Source organism: Diadema antillarum, unplaced genomic scaffold, assembly GCF_040938485.1.
Source record: "Diadema antillarum isolate AM-2024a unplaced genomic scaffold, OU_Dant_1.0 seq00001903_RagTag, whole genome shotgun sequence".
Taxonomy (NCBI): domain Eukaryota; kingdom Metazoa; phylum Echinodermata; class Echinoidea; order Diadematoida; family Diadematidae; genus Diadema; species Diadema antillarum.
Genome location: NW_027272569.1, coordinates 306,415 through 328,422, shown reverse-complemented (window position 1 = coordinate 328,422; position 22,008 = coordinate 306,415). Strand labels below are relative to the sequence as shown.

At 38.7% G+C, this 22,008-nt stretch overlaps 1 protein-coding gene across 1 annotated transcript; it reads right to left on the bottom strand.

Annotated features, from left to right (window-relative positions):
* Nucleotides 1–12,198: 12,198 nt before the first annotated feature.
* LOC139713083 (zinc finger MYM-type protein 1-like) lies at nucleotides 12,199–12,942 on the bottom strand. Its single transcript, XM_071624840.1, has one exon. The coding sequence runs from the start codon at nucleotides 12,940–12,942 to the stop codon at nucleotides 12,199–12,201; it is 744 nt and encodes a 247-aa protein (XP_071480941.1).
* Between the last annotated feature and the right edge of the window lie 9,066 nt (nucleotides 12,943–22,008).

Genomic DNA, 22,008 nt, shown 5'->3' with positions numbered 1-22,008 from the left:
CTGCTGGAAAGGGCTTGAGCAGACGATATGAGGTCGGATTCCGGCAGTTTTTAGTCACCCAACTGTAAGTTAATAGTTTTATTACGATATCCCCTTTTTCCAAATATCAGTTATTATTTGAAGTCCCGAAGTTGTATTCTACAAAGGAAAAGTGGTTTTGGTAAACCGACCACGTGTTATATTATGTGCACAGCTTTTTGTAGTCTCTGGTATAGAGCAAGCTAGTTGAAAGCAGGTTGAATTATATACCGTCTGTGATAATATGTTGATGAAAGTTATTGTCTGTGATAATGTGTAATGCAGAGAAGTTATCCCCCCCCCCCCTTGTTTAGTAACACCGTTGCATGTGTAAGAGGATAATAGATTATACATGGTGGTTACTGGCGTAATGATTACTTTCAAGCAGAGTGCTGAAGTGCTTTTATGTGGATATTTCATATACGGAAAGGAGCATTATGAAGCAAGAGAAATGCCCAACCGAAGTCAAATTAATGGTTGTGTTCATAAAACGTAGACTATAGACGTGAGAAAATGTTTAACTCTTTTCTGTAGGCACCGAAGTGATAGCTGCGGTGTTAAATCCGTGTGGATAGGTGTTTACTGATATAAAATGGTAAGAGAGTAAGTAGTTGTTATGTTGTGGTAATTTCGTTACTGTACTCTGTAGATGGCGTTAACTTGGGTCATTCGGGTGTACGTAGACAACCCGTGCACGCCGTGCAAAGATAACCCCAGTTCTTGACAATGTGTTCGGGCCACTTCGGACAAGGAAGGAACCCGCCGTGTACTACACGTCCAGTTGGAGACCGTCCCTTCGACGAGGTCTTGCACTCCGTCTTCGCAGCGAACTGTTTCGCGTTCGACTTCGACGATCACGGAGACAACTTCAGCATGACAATACCAGGTTTTGTTTACCCCGAAAGAAACACTTTGGACTGTTAATATTCAAACCCCTAATTGTAAACTGTGCGCACAGGTAGTATAAACTGACGAGTTATCGCAAGTGTTGAGTTTAATCAAAGAAGCTTATGCACAACCATATCAGTAACCGGAGTAAAGTTTAGGCAATATTCATGGCCATATTGCGAAGCATTTGTTAAGTTTTCTCTATGCTATGAATAGTTAGGAGATTGATGTGAAGCCGGCGTTTAAGCATTACGTCGTTAGAGTGAGGTTTGAGGTGTCATGATAAGCATTGACTAAACTGTGTGCATGGGCGTATGTGAAGTGTCTGTGTGCTGTTTTGTTTCTTGTACCACCATCTTATTTGTATCTAGATTGAAAGACCGGAAATAAATCTTATAATTTCCGGAATTATGGTGTTTTGTGCTTACTTTGTCTGAGTAACTGTATTCAAGGAGTCACACTGGACCAACAAGCAAGCACACGCTTTCACCGGCTGTGACATTTGGGGGCTTACTGTCCGGGAACTGTACTGCTTGAATGCATGGTTTCAGACATTGTACTCTCAATAGTTAAATCTGTATGTAGCACGGTACAATTTGAAGAAGTGTTTGTTCTGTGACAAAACAGACAAGACAAGTGATTTCATTTGTTATGCCATATATTTGGTTGTGGTAGGCAGAATATTGTGTGGTTTACATTGTGACACATTTGCAGTTTACATTATTTTGTCAATCCCCTGGTTTTGCCTAAATATTGAGTATCATGGATTTCACTAAACAACTGATGGATTTAGGTAAGGAAATAGGCCTAACAGGCCAGGCTTTGTTAGATTTTGTGAATGAAAGGGAGAAAATAGCCAGGGAAGACAGGGCAAAGGCAAGGGAGGATAGACAGAAGGAACTTGAAATCCTTGAAAAACAGATAGCTGTAGAACAAGCTAAGAAGGAAAATGCGAACCCAATAGGAGAGAATGAACAACGCCATAGTTTGACAAGATCGCCCAAATTACCTCATTTCGTAGAAGGTAGGGACAATAATATTGACGCATACTTAGAACGTTTTGAGAGATACGCGTCAAATCAGAATTGGCCAAGGTCGGCTTGGGCAATTAACTTAGGAGCCCTGTTGCAGGGAAGGGCACTAGAAGTGTACAGTAGACTAGGTGTAGATGATGCCCATGATTATGATGTCTTGAAAGAAGCTCTTTTGAAGAGATTTCAGATGTCGGCTAGCGATTTTCAGCGTAAATTTCGCACGGCTGAACCGCAGCCAGGTGAATCACCTAGGCAGTTCGCAGTTAGACTAGAGCACTATTTTGATAGATGGCTAGATCTAACGAGTACGAGTAGGTCTTATGATAGTCTGAAGGACTTAGTGATAAGACAGCAATTTTTGGACCAATGTGGTCCTGGTATGTCAGTGTTCCTCAAGGAACGGACCCCAAAGTCGGTCAAGGAAATAACGGAAATGGCCGAAGTGTATGTGACTGCACATGGAGGCCAATTTAAGGTCACTCGTCAGAGTTACAAACAAAGTGCATCTGGCAGTAGGCCAGCGGATTCTCGCAAAGAGAAGTCGGGTTCACAGAAAACCCCGAGTAGCCCTTCTAATGTTAGTGGTAGAAGGCTCGTAGGACCTTGCTACATATGTGGTAAGAATGGGCATATTGCTAAGGACTGTTGGAGTAGGACAAAGTCCCATGCAAGTGTAGGCCTTGAAGGTGAAGATTCAAGGCAAGCAAACCAGGAGGGTAGAAATAACGACAAACATAGTGAGAAAGAAATCAACAAGGAGGCTGATTGTCCCACATGTTCTAGTCGTCGTTCCACCCCATCAAAGCAGCCCGAGGGTGGCATGTTTCTAGTAACAGTATCAATGGAGTCAACGCAATCCCAGCCTCGCTTAGGCTGCGTTCACATAGAAGTATACTATTCGGGTATTCGGGCTCGTTTTTCGAGGGCACGCGAATAGCTTGAATCGAACGACAGGATTTCCTCACACCGGTTCACATAGGAGGGCACTATTCGAAATTACCGAATAGCTGCGAAAAGTATAGCAAAGTGGGAATCGGGCTTGTTCGATTTTCTTGCAGCGTATACCGTCTCTCGTTTATGAAATAATGATAATTTTGGTCTGGATTTGCCCTTTAGTAAAAATAAGCATGCAGACTGACATTCTGATGCAGTTTAGAAATTGTTAATAAGATTTGCTTGGATGTAGGAGGAAGAAATCCTCACTGCGTGGGATGGTGAGTTGACGGTGCGGGTATTGGTGTATTCGGTGCTCGAATAGCGAATAGCGAATACCGAATACCGAATACTTCTATTTGAACGCAGTGTGAGTAAATGTGGAGACTGAGAAACGGCCGCAAATGTGTGCAGCATGCAAGGACAATTAACTATAAGATCAGCACTGCTTGCTGCTTGTATAAATTGTGACAGTTGACTGAGCGTTAATATGCATATCGAAAACTTTCGGTCATCTGCGAAACAGTGCTTCCGCGCGAACGCTACAACACGTAAAACTGGTCAAAATTCAACGCATCTTTCGACAAACTCTGCCATAACTTTTAAACTATCAAAGTGGCAAACTTGGGTGCCCGTATTCTGAAAGTGTACACTTCAGGAATTATTTACGTGTATATATCATTATTGTCACATTTGAGGCAGTGACGCACTTTTAATCAGAAAATTAGCGTATGAGTAGATTTGGCTATGGCAAACAGTCTAAATTTGGGGAATTTGAGCATATTTCGCTGTCTTGCAATTCTTCCACACTGGATATCTCGGGAACGGAAGGTCGCACGGGGTGGACAGTTTCAGAAAGTATAGATTATGCCCGGTTGTGTGTGTGTGTGTGTGGGGGGGGGGGGGTGTTTGATATAAGAATCTTCTTCATTGGTTAAGCAGTCCCGACGCACTTTTGCGGTAAATTTAGACTACCGAGTCACAATTGCTGCCATAATGAATGTGTATAATGTATACACAACTATCACGTAACGAGACTACCAACGAAAATTTGAGTCGTTGACCTTCACTGTCTGCCATCGTCAGAAGTGTGAATTCATGTACTTTCAAGCTTTTGTTTCTCGCCAAATATCATTTTCACTTAGATACCTTTGTATAATTTCATGAGACATTATTTACATACGTAGCAGCCTGATGAGCAATATAACTGTTAAGTTTGGGAGCAGAAACAACCAAATATATGTCACATTCCGTCTTATTTTTCCGCCAGCATACATTTCCATGGCATGCGAAATGGAGCTCGTTATTTGAGTATTTTGGCCTTCCGAAATAGAATAACTCACATTCTTTGACTCTGTTACCTCGGGTAAAGGATCTATATAGTGTGTCGTAGACGATAGTAACATCCCTGTGATAGCCATTTTGTCTGTAATTTAAAACATGCACTACAAATAGACGTATGGACAGAGTAGTTACCTCCAAGGATCATCATTCTATGCACTGTACGACCTACACTTTATGGAAATCTGACAACCTCAATGTTTTCAGAGAACAGATAAAATTTTTGGGGCCATCTTTGTACTTTATAAGTCTTGGTACCGAGTTCGGGATGGAAGCGAACTTTTTTTTTTCCTTCCTGAGCTTTTATTCACCCATTCTTCACCAGATTCAGAAAAAAAAAGAGGATGTCAAGACTGGGGATAGAAGATCACTTTCAACCATGGTCGCTCTGACAGTGCAGGGGTATGTATGCTTCTAAAACCTTCTGCAACTTTTGAAACAGCGGATACTAATACAGACGACAATGGTATAATATTTTTTTGTCATTTTGAAATTAAATGCAAATTTGTTAACACTTATATAATACTGACTGGCCTCGAGGGAGATACCAGAATATATTCTTTCAGTGCGGGCAATATTTGTCTGGTATCTCCCTCAAGGCCAGTCAATATCATTATTATTACCTATCCCCTAGGGAAATTAAGAAAATATGTGAATACGGCTATACACTATGATATAGATCAAGCCACATTTGACTACCTGTAGATCATCAACATGTCGAATAATTGAAAAATTGTTCATCAATGTATATTATTCAGCTACAACTTCAAAGATGTAGTTGTAACAGGCGAACTTAAAACATCTGAACGCTTTTACACTTATTTTTATTTTTGTTTGAATTTGGAGAGTTGTAAAATTGATGGTCACTGTGCAATTATTGAGCACAAATGAACTAGTCATTGTTTGACGCGTAGTGCTGCTGTTAAAGTGGTCGACCTTGTATGAGTTGATTTATCAACGTTCTTCTGCGATGCGTGTAACCGACACCCAGCGACGTCCTGGAATATTTTCTTTTCGTGGTCGATCGGAATATTTACATCTAAAGCAGGGAGGTTGGGAGAGAGATTCCAGTCTTTCTCTTCCCACCTTCCTGTGTAAAGTGAATGGCGAAAACCGGAAGATTGCACTGTTTGCACATATTGTTTTGTGTAATGTACGGTGTGTAAACCGACACGCAGCGACGTGGCGAAACGAAGATTGACTGCTGGGCCATTCTCAGATTAAGTGTTCAATTCCATGTGAGTAAAACCGAAAAATCAACCACAAAGTAATACATTCAAAGATGTGTTTTCGGAAACTTCAAAACCGGTCAAATACGAAACAAAAAGTGGAACATTCTAAATGATGGCCATTTATTGAGTACAAATGAATTGAAATAGAGCATCATATATGATTTTTGATCACCAATCAGATACGTTACCGCAAATTTACATGTTGTAATGGACTCCTAACTCTGAATTAAATTTATTGTTTTGATCCAATTTCTGTTCAGGAAAAGACATCTGTCCCCCCTAAAGATATTGGGGTTTTTCAAGAGGTAAAGATGTTGTCATCCCTTCCTAATTGGTAGAAATTATTTCTGTGTGGTAGGTTGAAATATGCTTTTTGCTGAAATGAAATATAACCTTAAGATTCACTTTGTATTTTTAGCAAATTTCGCTTACAAATAAAGTTTCGAATCCCACAAATCATGCAAAGGGAACGATCCGATCTGGAATTTCCACAGGAAACAAATATGAATTGATTTCCTGGGGAAATAACTATTGAAAAACATCGAATCACCTTTGGTAACGTATCTGGTAAAATATAAGTAATAATTCTAGTTGTGTATGAATTAATGAATATCACCTGTTTGATTATATACCTCATGAATTGATGTAAAAATGAATGATGTAAGCCCAAATTAACCATTTTAAACATTGTACGTAATATTTAAACTATGAAATGTAGTGGAAAAGAGCCCTAAATGTGAAAGCTGAGTTTTTCATTCACAGAATGTTCTCATCTTACGTCTGAATGTATTTATCCATCTGACTGTAAATATTCATTAAGTTTTGATGGATAATGCAAACAAGGTTTGAAAATATATTTTTGCAGGCACTTAGAAGGAAGTAGGTACAGTCTCTATGAACTCGATATGCTAAACAGTTGTTTGACCTATGGTAACGTATTTGGCTCATCCCTTTTAATGAAAATGAATAAATAATTGTTCAACTTATCAATGAATCTTGAGTAGTTCTTCATATGTTGAAAAACACTAGAATAAATATGCAACAGAACACTGAAACTTTTCTCGGAAGCGTTTCATAAACTACTTTTTACTCTTTCAAAGTTTGGTAACGTATCTGGCGTACCGTAAATGAATCTGTCGGTGAAGTTACAGAGCGATTTCTTCTGAATATTCTTCATTTGAACATAACTTAAATTTTTTATGGAAGCGTCATTCTATGCAGAATTGTTTTATGAACACTTTGTTTTACATAACATTATTTGTCACCGTGGGTGCCCTGAATTATACGTAACGTATCTGCTAAATCTGAAAGGCAAAAAACTGATATGCTGAATCTTAGCTTCGTCTTGTAAAATAAACGTTCAAAGCTGTTGCATAGAATATGAAAGTGGCTGGGTTTTATAGAATAGAACTTTGGAGTTTATGAGCACACAACGATTTGTTTGAAAAAAACATTTACAATTTCTTTTCAGCATTTTGATTATGTGGTAACGTATCTGTAGGAAAACTTGGCATTAAGTTTTGAGACACTGACGCACAAAGAAAAATCATGTGGAAGTGTTGCTCTTTTTCACCTCTCTGTCCTTTTGGTGCAAGAATATAATCCTGAGGTCCAACAAAACGAAGCATGTAATGTGTAGGGATGAATTTTGACCAGATTTGATCCCCCAGAAAGCACAAGACCGATGAGCAAAATTCGGTCACGTTTCTGGGGTAACGTATCTGTGGTAACGTATATGGTCGATCATATTATTATGAGAGCGATATCTACCAAATATTTCTCACTTGTACTAAACTTTAATGTTCAATCGATGCGTCATTCCGAGGAGTAATGTAAGAAAAATTATACAATTTGTCTGACATTGCAATATCTGTCGCAGTGGGTGGCATGAAAAGTATGTAACGTATCTGTCCAAATAAAAGTGTAGAAAACCGATATTTCAAACATTATACCGTATTCTCAATAAAGAGCTGTTGCACAAAAAAATCTAAGTACTTGCAGTGTATGAAGTATATCCTCAGGGTTTCATATACACAGGGTCATTGCATAGTCTTGTTATTTTCCCAATGCTGTAACACTAAAGAAACTGGTAACGTATCTGGCGGTGAATTTGGCGACAGGTTTCAAAAGGCTATAAAAAAAGAAGTCAATAAAAATTTTGGAACTTTTTGAGTATTGTGAATAGCACATATTATATGCTCATCGTCCATGCAAATGATATTTGGAAAGTGTGTTTGTGGACGGAGAGGAGCAATAAAACATAATTCTGAAATAGCCGGCGACACTGCGTTTTGGGGGTCTTAACGAAGGTTAACAGCAAAATTTTATACAAAAAGGCAGACAACCGCATTTGATCGTGTTTATTTTTAATAAATAAAGTCCTCGTGATATATTATAAACATTTAAATAGTATCTAATAGGTTTCAGGGAATCGCAAACTGTCATGGAATGTCGGCGACACCAAAATTCCGTATTTGAACGCTTTTACTGAGAATGGGCCTGCTGACCTTTGACCCTGCAAAATTACAACTGCTGACCTTTAACCCTGCATAATAACAACTGCAATTGCGTCGCAAAACTACCCCGTATAGGTAATAATTGTATAATATTGACTGGCCTCGATGGAGATACCAGAAAATATTGCCCAAACTGAAAGAATATTCTTTCAGTGCGGGCAATGTTTATCTGGTATCTCCCTCAAGGCCAGTCAATATCATAATTATTACCTATCCCCTAGGTAAATTAAGGAAATATGTGAATACGGCTATACACTATGATATAGATCAAGCCACATTTGAATACCTGTAGATCATCAACATGTCGAATAATTGAAAAATTGTGTACGGTACGGCGTGTGTAACCGACACGCAGCGACGTGGTGAAAGGAATATTGACTTCTGACCTTTGAACCTGCAAAATAACAACTGCAATGGCCTCGCAAAAGTACCTCGTATAGGTAATAATTGGCAATATTTTCGGCTCCAATAATGACAAATATATATATATATATATATATATATATATATATATATAATGTGAGAAATAGTTCCCTGAGTCCCGAACGTACGCGGTGCCGCATTGTTGGATGCATATAGTTGAAAGAAATTGGACTGAGGCGGGACGTTGCTCTCGATCTTAGTCTCCCTTTTATTTGTCAAGCTTTCGGCCCGTCATTGGGCCTTCGTCAGGACCTACCAACAGAACGATTATTATATGAATAACCTGATGTGTCATATAATATATAATGCAATTTCACATATTACCAATCTTTTAAATCATTTCCTTTATATACACAAATCAATCATTCAATTCAATAAAAATATCCAATCTAACCTCAAATCATCATCAGAATAACATCATATGTCCAATGTTTCATTTGTATATGTACTGATATATTGTATGATCACAAGATGTATGAATAAAGTTGAGCGTAATAAGTTTATGTGATTTGATATGAATGAAATGTATAATGGTGTACAATGATGATTTTTGGAAAATGTATGAATCTGTGATTTCTGATATGATTATTTTTGACTGTATTTTTATATGTAACATAACAGATATTATGATTGAATACTATTATTGTGAAATTCTGTTGATATTTATTGTATGATCACACGATTCATGATTACTGTTGAGCGTCACGAGTTGATCTGACTGCATGGATAAGAATGATATGGAAAATAGTGTATGATGGATTTGTGAATATGATCTTGTGATGTTTTAATATGATTATGTTTGATTATATCTGCAAAATAAGAGGCATTATGAATGATTGAATGGTAATTATTGTATTTTTGAACAGAATATGAGCACACGGTGCTGGGATGCACGATAACCACACGAGTCCCACGCAGGTAATTTACAGAAATTGTTGTTGTTTACACATTTGATTTAAGAGTTGATATATTTTTGGCAGGGTTGACGCTATTATATTTCGGTAATATACGAAATAAAATAACATATGTTGATTTAGATAGTATTATATCAACCGGAGTTGTGTGTGTGTGTGCGTATGTGAGTGTGTGTGTGTCTACTTGTGTGTATGTGAATATGTATATATGTGCGTATGTATGTGTGTGTGTGTGTGTGTGCGTATGCGGATGTATACATATACGCAATGCAAATAGACATATGAATATGATATATATGTATAATGATTCTGTTTGTGATCATTATGCTAAGAATTATAAGACAATATGATTATTATATGGCAGCATTATGATAACAATTCATTTATGTGTGCGTATGCGGATGTATACATATACACAATGCAAATAGACATATGAATAGGATATATATGTATAATGACTCTGTTTGTGATCATCATGCTAAGACAATATGATTATTATATGGCAGCGTTATGATATAAGAATTTATTTATATATATTTTTGGACATATGATGTTATTCTGATGATGATTTGAGGTTAGATTGGATATTTTTATTGAATTGAATGATTGATTTGTGTATATAAAGGAAATGATTTAAAAGATTGGTAATATGTGAAATTGCATTATATATTATATGACACATCAGGTTATTCATATAATAATCGTTCTGTTGGTAGGTCCTGACGAAGGCCCAATGACGGGCCGAAAGCTTGACAAATAAAAGGGAGACTAAGATCGAGAGCAACGTCCCGCCTCAGTCCAATTTCTTTCAACTATATATATATATATATATATATATTTCTTTTTTTCTTATTCTTCTTTTTGTTTTTTTTTTTTCTGGTCTGCATAAGCTACTTGCAATACACGGGAAAAAAAAACAACGTATGTAATCGGTGGTGGTTCTTAGACAATTTCAGATGCTAAGTTAGATAACTGTCCGAATTAAATGCAAAATCATCCACGATGATTCAAGATTATGACTGGTATAATATTAGATTTTGATTTGATTGATATATGGAAATCCTTGAATAAATCTGTTTATTTTATTTTTATTTATTTATTCTCCGCTCATGGGACGGATAGCCCTGGTCAGCTAAGAGTTGTTTTTCACAGGGGCCCGAAAATCTATATTGAAATACATTTGGATGTCTCACGACAGTAAGATAAGAAGTCGTATTGATTATTTTTTGACATCCCCAGAATGTGCTAATGAAGCATGATCAATTTCAATTTAATCTGATAACGTCTTCATTGTTGTTGCTCCCGTGGTCAACATCCTGTTTTTTGTTCAGTTCATCCCACAGCTAGCATAGCTTGGTAAAGATTAAGCGCTTGAATACACCCTGTACTTCAGAGCCTGTTTTCTCAGTTCACACTTTCCAGAGTGTGTCCTTTCTTTCCAATATTTAGATAGGTTAGGAGAGTCCATTTGAATTGAGTTATACATCATTTTAAAGCTTAGAGTCTGCTCTTTCAGAATCTACCCTTAAGTAAAAATCCATGTCTGGCAACTTACTGTTTGTTTTGTGATGCAGGGTCATATATAATAAGTAGGGACCAATGGCTACCTTAAAGGTAATCGCTTTTTTAATGAATGGATATGCTTCCATGTGAAGAAGATAATGATACAAATTATTTATTTATCTATTTATTCACTTATTTATTTATTCATTTATTTTTTTTATTTTGGTGGCTATGTTTCACAGCTATACAGCTGATTAGTGAAATCAACATGACGAACCTGTCGTTGTTCGGAAATGAGGCGACTATTCGTCTTTCTGAGACTATAATGTCGAAATAGTGATTTTATTTTATTTTTTTTCAGGATCCAGACTAACAAAAAAAGTGAACTACTTAGAGATGGAATAATATTCAACTATGAATAATCTTGTGTAAATAGGAAAAACAAATTAAGAGACGGGAACCTCATTTTGTATAATTCAAAGAAGCAGTGTAGGATTTATACCGAAAATCTTCAATTTACCAATAAATTATAAGGATCCATTGTATTGGAATGCAGAGGAAAAATCATCAAAAGTTACAGCATCCTAAGTTAGGTGTCATGCGTGGACATGAATGAAATTACGTCATAGAGTCAAGAGGAATGAAAATTTCTGCCAACATTACCAAATGGAAAACAGAAGGCGTCACAATTTTGTTGCCCCAAGAACATTATGCTTACGTTACCATCATCGAGTGTTTTTAACTAGAATTTTCACAATCCTGATACCACGCCGCTGACGGTTCGTGTGTGTGTGTGTGTGTGTGTGTGTGTGTGTGTGTGTTTGTGTGTGTAGTGGCGCCACGTAGGAAGGTCAGGAATATAGCAGAATAGAATTATGTCAAGAAATTATATTTAAATGTTTTTCTTATCATTTCTATCTGTCGATTTATTCATCAGACAATAGCATTCTGCTGACGTTTCTCTTTTGCTCTGTTTTCCATTTCCTGTGAGACTTTTTTTTTCTACTCTCTCGGGCGTATCTCTTCTTTACAATAAAGACAAAGGCAGAATCAGAAATCGTAGAGAAAACAGGGTAAGAGATTGACATCACGACACTGTGTCTATAATATTTTCCATAAATTATTGCTTCCCATGCTCTCTGTGTGGTTTAATGTTGTCTGACTGGTTGCAGGCTGCTGAGAAGTTGTTCCTTCATATTTGTGGGTGGGATTCTCATTAATATACCTCGATTGGACCACTTAAGAAGATGTAAAATCGTATTGTGACCTCGTATTGTCCACCGAGTAGGGCAAATCATCTTCACACCAGCTGCTACAATGTTAATTTCGGATTTTATTTTCTCGAGCAGACTTTGACGTTTCGGCGAAAATTTGATCAGCTTGCATATTTCGTACGTTACATCCAGTGCATCGGAGAGCAACTTAGACCCTTTTGTTGCGTCACCACGGCCAAGTTCAAGGCATGTCCATGACAATGTGTGTGGTGAGCAGTAGGAGCATCTCTGATTATTTGCTCTGCGACACCTCTCCGTGATCCAGCCATTGGACCGCCGGCATCATAGCAATGGCCGCGACAGTTGGAAAGTGTCAGATTCATCCGAAGTATGGCGTCTTTGATAGCAGCTACAATGGTGTCTGCCTTTATGCTCGGGATTTCATAGAACCCAATAAAGTCTTCGTGGGGTTCCAGGCTCAAATCGATCCATCGAATGCATATTGTCAGCTGCTCCTTGTTTGCAACGTCACTGCATTCATCAGCAAGGATAGTGAAAAAGAGCCCGTTTCTGATAGAAGACGCAACATCTCGCAATACCTGCAACGCCATTGCCTCTAGAATTTCATTTTGGACATCATGTGAAACATACTTGTTGGTTTTTTTCTGAAGCCATTCTAGCATTTTAGGATTGCCCTTGGCTCGAAGATGGTAGAGTTGTATAAAGTTTGATTCCTCGTCCTCATGACCTTGCAAAGCCAGACCTTGTCTAGCTAAGAACTGTATGTTCTCGATGATGTTTGTCATGTTCCTTCTAGATTCCTCCTTCTCTGTGCTTAACGTCTTGTCAAGCATTTCTCCGATGTCAGGACATGTTTTTGGAAGAACCATCAGGTCATGGACTGCGGACTTATGGTACTGCGACATTTGATGTTGTCGAAATTTCTCTCTTGCTTTTTTTTCCAATTGGAGAAGCTGTCTCGAATGAAAGACGCTTCCTTGTATCTTACGTCTAGTTTCTCTTCTTTCTCAGCTTGTGCACATGTATGGCAGAGAACTGCATCCGAAGACTCTTTGTAGTGTAACCATGGAAATTCATCGTACCATGACGGTTGAAACGATCTTTTGAAGTGCTTGTATTCCCTCTTGGGGTATTGGAAGTTGCGCGGTTGGTTAGGTGTTGACGGTAAATTTAATTCTGACTTCCCCTTGTCATCCAAATTTTGTTTGTCTCCTTGGGGTGTCAATGGATCTCCAATCGTTTTCACCGACGAGTCACTTGACTGATCTCCTGATTCTGGTGTTGTTTGTTCACATTTCTGTTCCTTGCTAATACTCGACACCTTAGAACCACAAAACATTTCTAATGATGTCTGTATTTTTCGTTTCCTTGGCAGGGGCCTTACTTTAATCTATTGAAATTAATAGTGAGAAATATAAAAATCCTTCAATATTTCCGCCCTTGTGCAAGTCACTAAATTGCATTACAGTCGATTGCTAATCTGCTTCATTATCATGACGTTGAGGGGAAGGAATGTTTGAAATGAAAAATCCAAGTATAAGGTAACGAATAGAAGAAACAATTTACCCGCATTTACTTGTAATATTTCAAGGAAACTCAATGACACTGACTTAGTTTGCATATTCTGTGATATTGACCAATATACACTGTACTTATAAATACAGGGTTCGAATAATGGACTGCTATCGACGGCCATCCCCCCCCCCCCCCGAAAAATTACATCCTCAAGGCCAATAATGTACCTTTCCTTGGCCTTCAAAAATCATATTTTGAGCCTGTCACGCACAAGCTATGTCATCATGCACTGAACTGACAACTTTGCTCGGCCTTCAAAAGAAAAAAATAACGCAAAGCCGTTAAACACATTCTCATCGAATAGTAAAGGTCTTCTACAGGTCCCTGAACTTAAAAAAAAAAAAAAAAAAAGAAAAAAAGAAAAAAATAACATCTCTCAGCTGGAAAGTCTAGGTCCTATATATTCGACAGGTCTGCTCAGGAGTTCTAGCTACAAATAACATGCAGTGTAATCACAATAATTTTGTAATTATAGGCCTCACATTCATGATAGTGATGGTAATATAATGAACATGGATGGATAATGGCGTTAACACATAAGAGTCATTAAGACATGTTCATCACAAGCTTCAACATCTAGACTTTCAATTAAGAAACGACCTCGTACGGACTTTAATGGACTGATTGATATTTTTGGTGTTCATTCCTAATTCGTACCTCACTCTCCTGATTCTCACTTGTAGAAGTATGAGCCATCTTAACTTCAGAACACTCCAGCACGACATTGAGGGAAAGTTGTCATGAGTGTGCGTGCGATGATGCGTAGCATGTAAACAGCATTTATAGCGAGCAATTACTGCGCATACGCATTACAAAAACTGAACTCTAGCTCCCGCGCTCTACTATGGAAATTGCACGCAGTACACACTGGAAGGCTATAATATCTTTGGTTCCCACGCATTCTCCCCAACCCAAAAGGAAAGCACACGTACAATGCGCAGCGTGCGCTATAGGTCTATACAGCATAAACAGTGTGATCGGAGCGCGCGGGGCCTGGCGCGCCGGCTTCTAAAGAGTCTCAAAATGGCTCATCCCAGCTTCGTTCAACGTCCCTCCCATACTAGCACGGCCGTAATCTGGCAGAACTCCCTAAGTCGATTTTGGTCGATTTTCAGGTTTTGAGTGTTTTGTGTGTTTTTTCTCATGCTCTTTCAAGTGGGCCAAAAAATAAGTTGTGAATCGGTACAGAAAGTTATTTTTAGAAAGTGATTTTGGCAAAATTCCTGAGGAGAGAGGGCGATTAATCTGGCAGAACTGCGTAAGTCGAGATTCGAAATGAATTTTCCGATGTTAATCAGGCAGAACTGCGTAAGTCGACTTACGACAACGCTTGGACCAAGGTGTTCCTGCATCCCGCACGGATATGGTATATCTTAACACGCGCGTGCGCGACCTTGGTAGTGACGAACGCGCTGCGCGTTCAGGTTAGCAGTGCCTAGCTAGCTAGCTAGCTAGCTAGACACGTCGTGCGGCTACGTGTATTGTACACGACGACAGTCACGCTAAAGCAATAACCCTCGTTACTCTTGGGGGAAATTGCCACTTTCTTTCCCTTCATAGACTGGCAGGCTTCAAAACAGGTCAATATGCGGTATGCCTTACTATTAAGTTTTGCTACAATCTAGTGTTTTTTAAGCCTAGAGCATTTCTAGATCTAACAAACGTTATAGTTTGCATCTTGTCTGACATCACGCTCCAGTCAACTTTAGGCCTACTTGGTACTGCTGCAGCACTTGTCCATTGTTAGTGTACGTGAAATCAATGTACTGTGCGGTAGCGTAGGTCACGCGAACAACAATATCTGTAATCCATTGACCATAGCTTCTTATTTTATTTTTCATTGTAATAAGCGGTTAGTGGGCTTGGATCTATGGGATTGATCTCGAGAAGTTTAATGAATATCTAGGATACCGTCTATAACGATGGCATTTTCGATCCAATCCTACAGACGTCCGAAATTGACCAATACTAACACTTTTACAGTTTACTTTTTAATACCGGTACCGTACCGGTACTCCCAGTAAATTGTGCAGTAGGGGCCTACTACTAGTAGACTACTGGGGCCTACCGTTACTTAACTTAGGCTGAATCGCCGGTTATTCTGTCTTTACTCAGTTTTCTATTTTTCTAGATTTGATTCGGCCAGACATTCTTGAAGTCTGTAATATGAAGAATCTAGAATCTACAGGTTAAACGCTAAATTATAAACATTTAGCCCTAGAAATAGATCTGAAACTTAGATTTAGATCTGTGTTCTATACATTACTACTAGTACTAGGGGCCTACTACTAGACATTATAGGCTATAGACTTTATAGACTTACCGTTAGTCATTATAGATAGGCATGTTAGGCTTTATGTTGTTCTTAGATCTACAACATTAGTACCTTCTAGGCCTAGATCCCCAATAAACAGTCTAGCTGTAACGCTAGATTTAGCCCCTACCTGGATATAGAGTCTAGCGTTAGATCTAGAGTCTAGACTAGAAAATCTAGAAACTAATTTTCATTGATCTACTAGTCTGTTATAATGACGCCCCAAAATAGACGTCTGGATGTTACATAGACCTAGACAATCGAGTAGACAGAGTTCGAGAGTTCTCGTACGTTTTTAATAGGCCTGCGTAGAAATAGATAGTAACGGTTAGAACACTACTACCCTAACGTTAGTACTGTAAGTAGTTAGTGACAATAAGGCCTACAGTAGGACTAGGAGTCGACACAAACGAGAACTAGGGTCTATTTTTTTATTTTCTAATAAAGCTGTGAATAAACTTTTAGTCAGGCCTAGCTCCTCGTATTCTTTAGTTTAAATAGAGTTTAGGCCTTCAGCCAAAAGGGTCTAGGCTTACTCTTACTTTGGGCATAGAGTAGGAATACTAGGATAATGATGAGATCAGTAGGCCTATCGTATGCAGATTCCTACGTACCGCTCTACTAGTACTAGTCTCTAGATGTCTAGTGTATCGTTAGGCCTGAATAGACTACGGTCTAGACGGTCTACAGTGTAGTACCTGTAGTCTTGATGAACAATATAGCTTAACATCTAGAACCTAGTCTAATATTATTCTTAGTCCAAATGTAATGCTTCATGAGATCGACAATAACCCAAGCAGCAGCCAGGCTTTTGATGTAGCAGTACTTCTTGTGCCGCTAAATAATACTGAAACATGAACACAGACTGACAACATTTGGGGAAAGCAAGTTATTTTCCATATACAAATGAATGGATAAAATGAAATTAAATGTGAATCAATAATGATGACTTTATACAATACAAATATTTCAAAAAAATTGTATTCGATCTAAAATATTCATTGTTTTGACACTGCATCCGCTGAATAGTAAGAGGGTGGATGGTAAAATACGATAGACAACCCGCAGAAAATAGACCGAGATACGTAGTTCTGGTTGATAAACCACGTGTTTATCAGCCAGAACTGCGTATCTCTAGGAGATACGCAGTTCTGGCTGATAAGCACGTGGTTGACGACAAAAAGAGATACGTAGTTCTGCCTGATGAAACACGTGCTTATCAGGCAGAACTGCGTATCTCCTAGAGATACGCAGTTCTGCCTGAAAAACCCCCCGCATGGCCAAAAACTTACGCAGTTCTGGCTGATCAACCCGGGCACGTGACCAGAGATACGCAGTTATGCCAGATTACGATCGCAAAAATTTGGCGACGATTAATCTGGCAGAACTGCGTAAGTTTTTTAAATTGGTAATTTTTACTACTTAAAAAGGTCAAATTGTCATTTTTTTGCTGGAAATAAATTCTTTAGACCAATTATGACCGAGAAAAGAGGAAAAATGCAACTCATCGTATCTCAGTTTAGAAAGGTGTAACATTGAATCTTTAAACCCGATTTCTGGCGTAATGTGTTAAAGGAGATACGCAGTTCTGCCAGATTACGGCCGAGCACTAGTAGTAGAGTGGTTCAGTGTGTATGAAGCAAGTACTGCACGCTTTCGGAGAGGGCTTGAACGCACCCTACAGTCATTAAATTAATAAAAAAACTAGAGAGGGGCCGTCAAAGGCGGCAGACCCACGCCTATAAGTACAAAGTCGGGGTAAACATAATGTGCATTCGGTCATCTACCAGAATTCGGCCACTTAATTGCCAGTGTGCTTTATCACCAGCCAGTGAGTTCTACCAAAGATTGTACACTGAAGTGTACGATCTTTGGTTCTACAGTCACATCACACGCAAATCACATCATTACACATACGGTATTAACACTCATTCACGTACAGGAAAGTCCTCAAGTCTCCTCCAAAAATCCATCGAAAATCCCAAATTCCACCGTCAAAAGTGCAGAATCGGAACTTTTCCAAGCGCGCGCGAATTAAGTCCAGTTTTAACATTAACATTATGCATATATGAGAGAGACTGCACTGCAGTGTCGACTGCTACGACTGTACGCACGTAAACTAACCTGTAAATTATCCTACGTAGGTTGCAGTCAGTCCCCCTGAGCAGCTGAATCACTTCGTTCTGGTCTGCGATTTCATGGTCTTCCCCACTCAATTTGATCCACTCTTTGGCACACAAAATAGGTTACGTCTATCTTAGGTTTGTCATAGCCGTGAAATTTTCAAACTTCATCGATGTTACATGCATAATAACGCAGAGCAGACGACGTAGACGCGTCGACAGGCTCACAGGGGGCGGCCATTTTGACTCGTAAACAATAATTCTCGATTCGGATTGGATAACATACATCACATGATCGTTCGCGAATGAATATCGTACGCGGCAAAGTGTACATATTCAGCTCCTCAGTGACAAAAAAGTTCACTGTTTCCCCCTAAATTACCAAAATACTGCAGGAGGGTTTGTGTCGAACTTTTTCCTGTAGCCTTTTTGGTTATTTGTTTACATGTAGCTGTGGAGAAATTTTAGTGCCGCAGTTGTCGGAACGAAACAAGCGAAAAAACCAGCTCACCCCATGGCCTAAAACGGGAAATTTTCGGAGTGGTCACAATACCATGGGGTCAAAACTTCAAGGTCACACAGAATTTGCAAGGGTCAACCGATTATCACCAAAATCTAATCGATTCTTTCCTGCCATTATCCAAACATCCCCATAACATTTCGTGCAAATCCGTTTACCCGTTCTCTTGTTATCTTGTACACAAACAAACAAACAAACAAACAAACAAACAAACAAAAACAAAAAACAAACAAACAAACAAACAAACATACGGAACCCTTTACATAACCCCCTGCCGATTTTCATCGGCGTGGGTAATGAAAATATATTCTATAGAGAACTGTTTTTGACATCAATATCTGTATTTTTTCAGATTTATGTGAAATTGTGTGTGTGTGCGTGTGTGTGTGGGTGGAAAGTGTGGGGGGGGGGCTGCAGCCCCCCACCCCCCCCCCCCCCCCCCACCCCCGCTTCCGCGGCCCCTGTTCATTTCAGTGTAAACGCGCAAAAGGCCAAATGCGAGGCCAAAATTGGCCGCGCATTTGGCCACGCTCTGGAGGTGGTCCGGCCTTTTCTCAGTGTAAACGCAAACTGGGCCAAATGCGCGGTCAATTTTAGTCTGGCTTCCAAACCCTCTGCCCTGTACTATTTCGCTATTAAGGATACTAACCCCCTCAACGTCGAAAACTAGTATAATTTAGGTGGATTCAATAAGGTGGATTTGTCCTTCAAAGGATTTTTTTTTTCCTTCGGCAAAGGCCTTTGCCCGAACGGCGACTCGTCGCCACGGAATTCAGTTGGCAAAGGGTCTGAAAACCAGACAATACTAAATTGCGTTTGTTTACAAGCAGAGCGCCACTACGACGAAATAATTATTGAAAGGTTTGAATCAAAAGCGCGGCCGAGCCCGACAGTGTAAACGGACAAAATTGCGGGGCTCGGCCTCGCAATTGAGGTTGGGGTCGACCGCGGCTCGGCCCAGCCCCGCATGGTAAACGGGGTCTTGGATTTTTTTACTGGTTTAAACTAAAAATTCATTTTAACGAATTTTGCTAACCTTCTGCAAGTCCACTTCTGCAATCTTCAAACAAAAATGAAAATTACAACTCCGACGACTTTAGGTACAATGATATTTATCGCGGATGTCTAAATAAACAATGATAACGTGTTGAGGTTGATAAAGGATAGTTAATGGTGGATAGTTAGACTGTCAACTTTGTTTGTTGATATACTTTAAAAAGCAGCTTTCCTCTTATTACATCCCTATTTCTATGTGTTTGGTTATACCTGTGTATATCTATGCTTGCTTGTGATTGCATGTATGTATGTTATGTATGACTGACGCATATATGCAGTCCTATAGTTTTGTTATTTTCTCCTGTTTTTGTTTCTGCCATTATTGATATCATTTTCACTATCATTTTTTGTATACAATATGCATATCATGTTCTGTATCCAACATCATTATTTTGTCCGATTCTTTTGATCCTCTGTCTTGGTAAAGTGTGGGGCCCGAAAGCTTGAGAATAAAAATCAAACTGTGAGGATTCAAGCTACGACTGTCGTCTCACCCTTTCACTCACATACACACTACTAAGATGCGACGTCCAAGGGGTTTAACAACTGAAAACGCACCTTTCACACTCATATATATATATGAGAGTTCGTTCACAAAGGAACTCTTAGATTCCTTATCAACTGCAATATTCTTTGAATTTTCAGTTTGGTTTCAGAAAACAGCATAGCACAACCCACGCTTTGTTAGGTTTCATTGATAAAGTAGCACATGCTTTAGACGACGCTTCCCATACTATAGGTGTTTTTCTCGACTTCTCGAAAGCGTTTGATACGATAGACCATGATATTTTGCTTTATAAGTTAAGCCATTACGGCATTCGTGGGACAGCTCAAGATTGGTTTAAAGACTACCTTACTAATATAAAGCAATATGTTTATGTAAATGGATATGAGTCTCTCTTGAAAACAACTTCTTGTGGTGTCCCTCAGGGTTCCCTACTTGGCCCGTTATTATTTATCTTGTACATAAACGACCTCAAAAATTCGTCCCAGATTCTTTCTTTCATATGCTTTGCTGATGACACAAATTTATTTCTTTCACACCTTAACTCAAACACGCTTATACATATGTTAAACAATGAACTGAAACTTGTTCAGTCCTGGATCCACGCAAATAAATTGTCACTAAATATTGATAAGACGCATTATATGCTGTTCAGCAATTCTCTGAACTCTGTTTCTGATTATGTTAAGATCAATGGTATCAATTTAAACCAGTATCTAGTATCAAGTTTCTGGGACTTTACATTGATAGTGATCTATCCTGGAAAACCCATATTAACTATTTAAGTAAAATTTTGTCCAGAAACATTGGAATTTTAAACAAGCTGAAATATATTTTTCCCATACATATATTGCAAATTATATATTCAACAATGATTTCCCCTTACCTCAACTATGGAATTCTGGCATGGGGTAATTCGTTCAAATTTTTGCTTGATTCGCTTTTCCTTCTTTAGAAACGCGCCATCAGAATTATCAATGAAGTCGGATATTTATTTCATACAAATGCATTTTTTTCACAAGAATGAAATTTTGAAATTGATTGATTTGTTTGATTACAATCTAGGTATTTTCATGTATAAATACTCAACGAATGATCTTCCCGATGTTTTTCTTCACATGTTCAAAAGAAACTACTCAGTTCACAATTATCCCACCCGCCAACGGGACGCTTATCACCTTCCACGTACTCGCACAACTTTCGCGATGAAAACAATTATGTATGCGGGACCGAAATACTGGAACGACCTCCCCCCTGAACTCGGTTGTTTATCACTATCATCCTTCAAATGCAAATTAAGACAGTATTTATTGAATAATTACGCTACATCAGCTCATTGAAATTCTGTTTCGTGCTGTCCAGGACTATCTCATTATACTGTACTCCAGGGTTGTTGTCATGTTAAACCAGACTTTAAGAGCCCAGCTGTTTGCGCCCTTAAATTTTATCACTGTGTTTATGTATATTTTTCCTTCTTTAAAGATAGCTGGGACGAGGAAACAGCTGGTATTTCACATTCTCACTGCACTGCAACTGGTTGTTGAATGTCTTTTTTTTTAAATAGATTTGTAGGTGCATGTGTTCCCTTCTTAAAGGACAGGTTCATCTTCATAAACATAAGGATTGAGAAAATGCAGCAATATAAGTAGAACACATCAGTGAAAGTTTGAGGAAAATTGGACAATCGATGCAAAAGTTATGAATTTTTACAATTTTTGTGTTGGAACCGCTGGATGAGGAGACTACTGCAGCTTGTGAGTCATATGCGTACAACAGTATAAAGAAAATGTAAAGAAAATTCAACATATTTTCACTTTTTTCGCATAATAAAAGACCACTTGACTTGTCTCTTTCTAAAGGCAGGGGGAATAATATTAC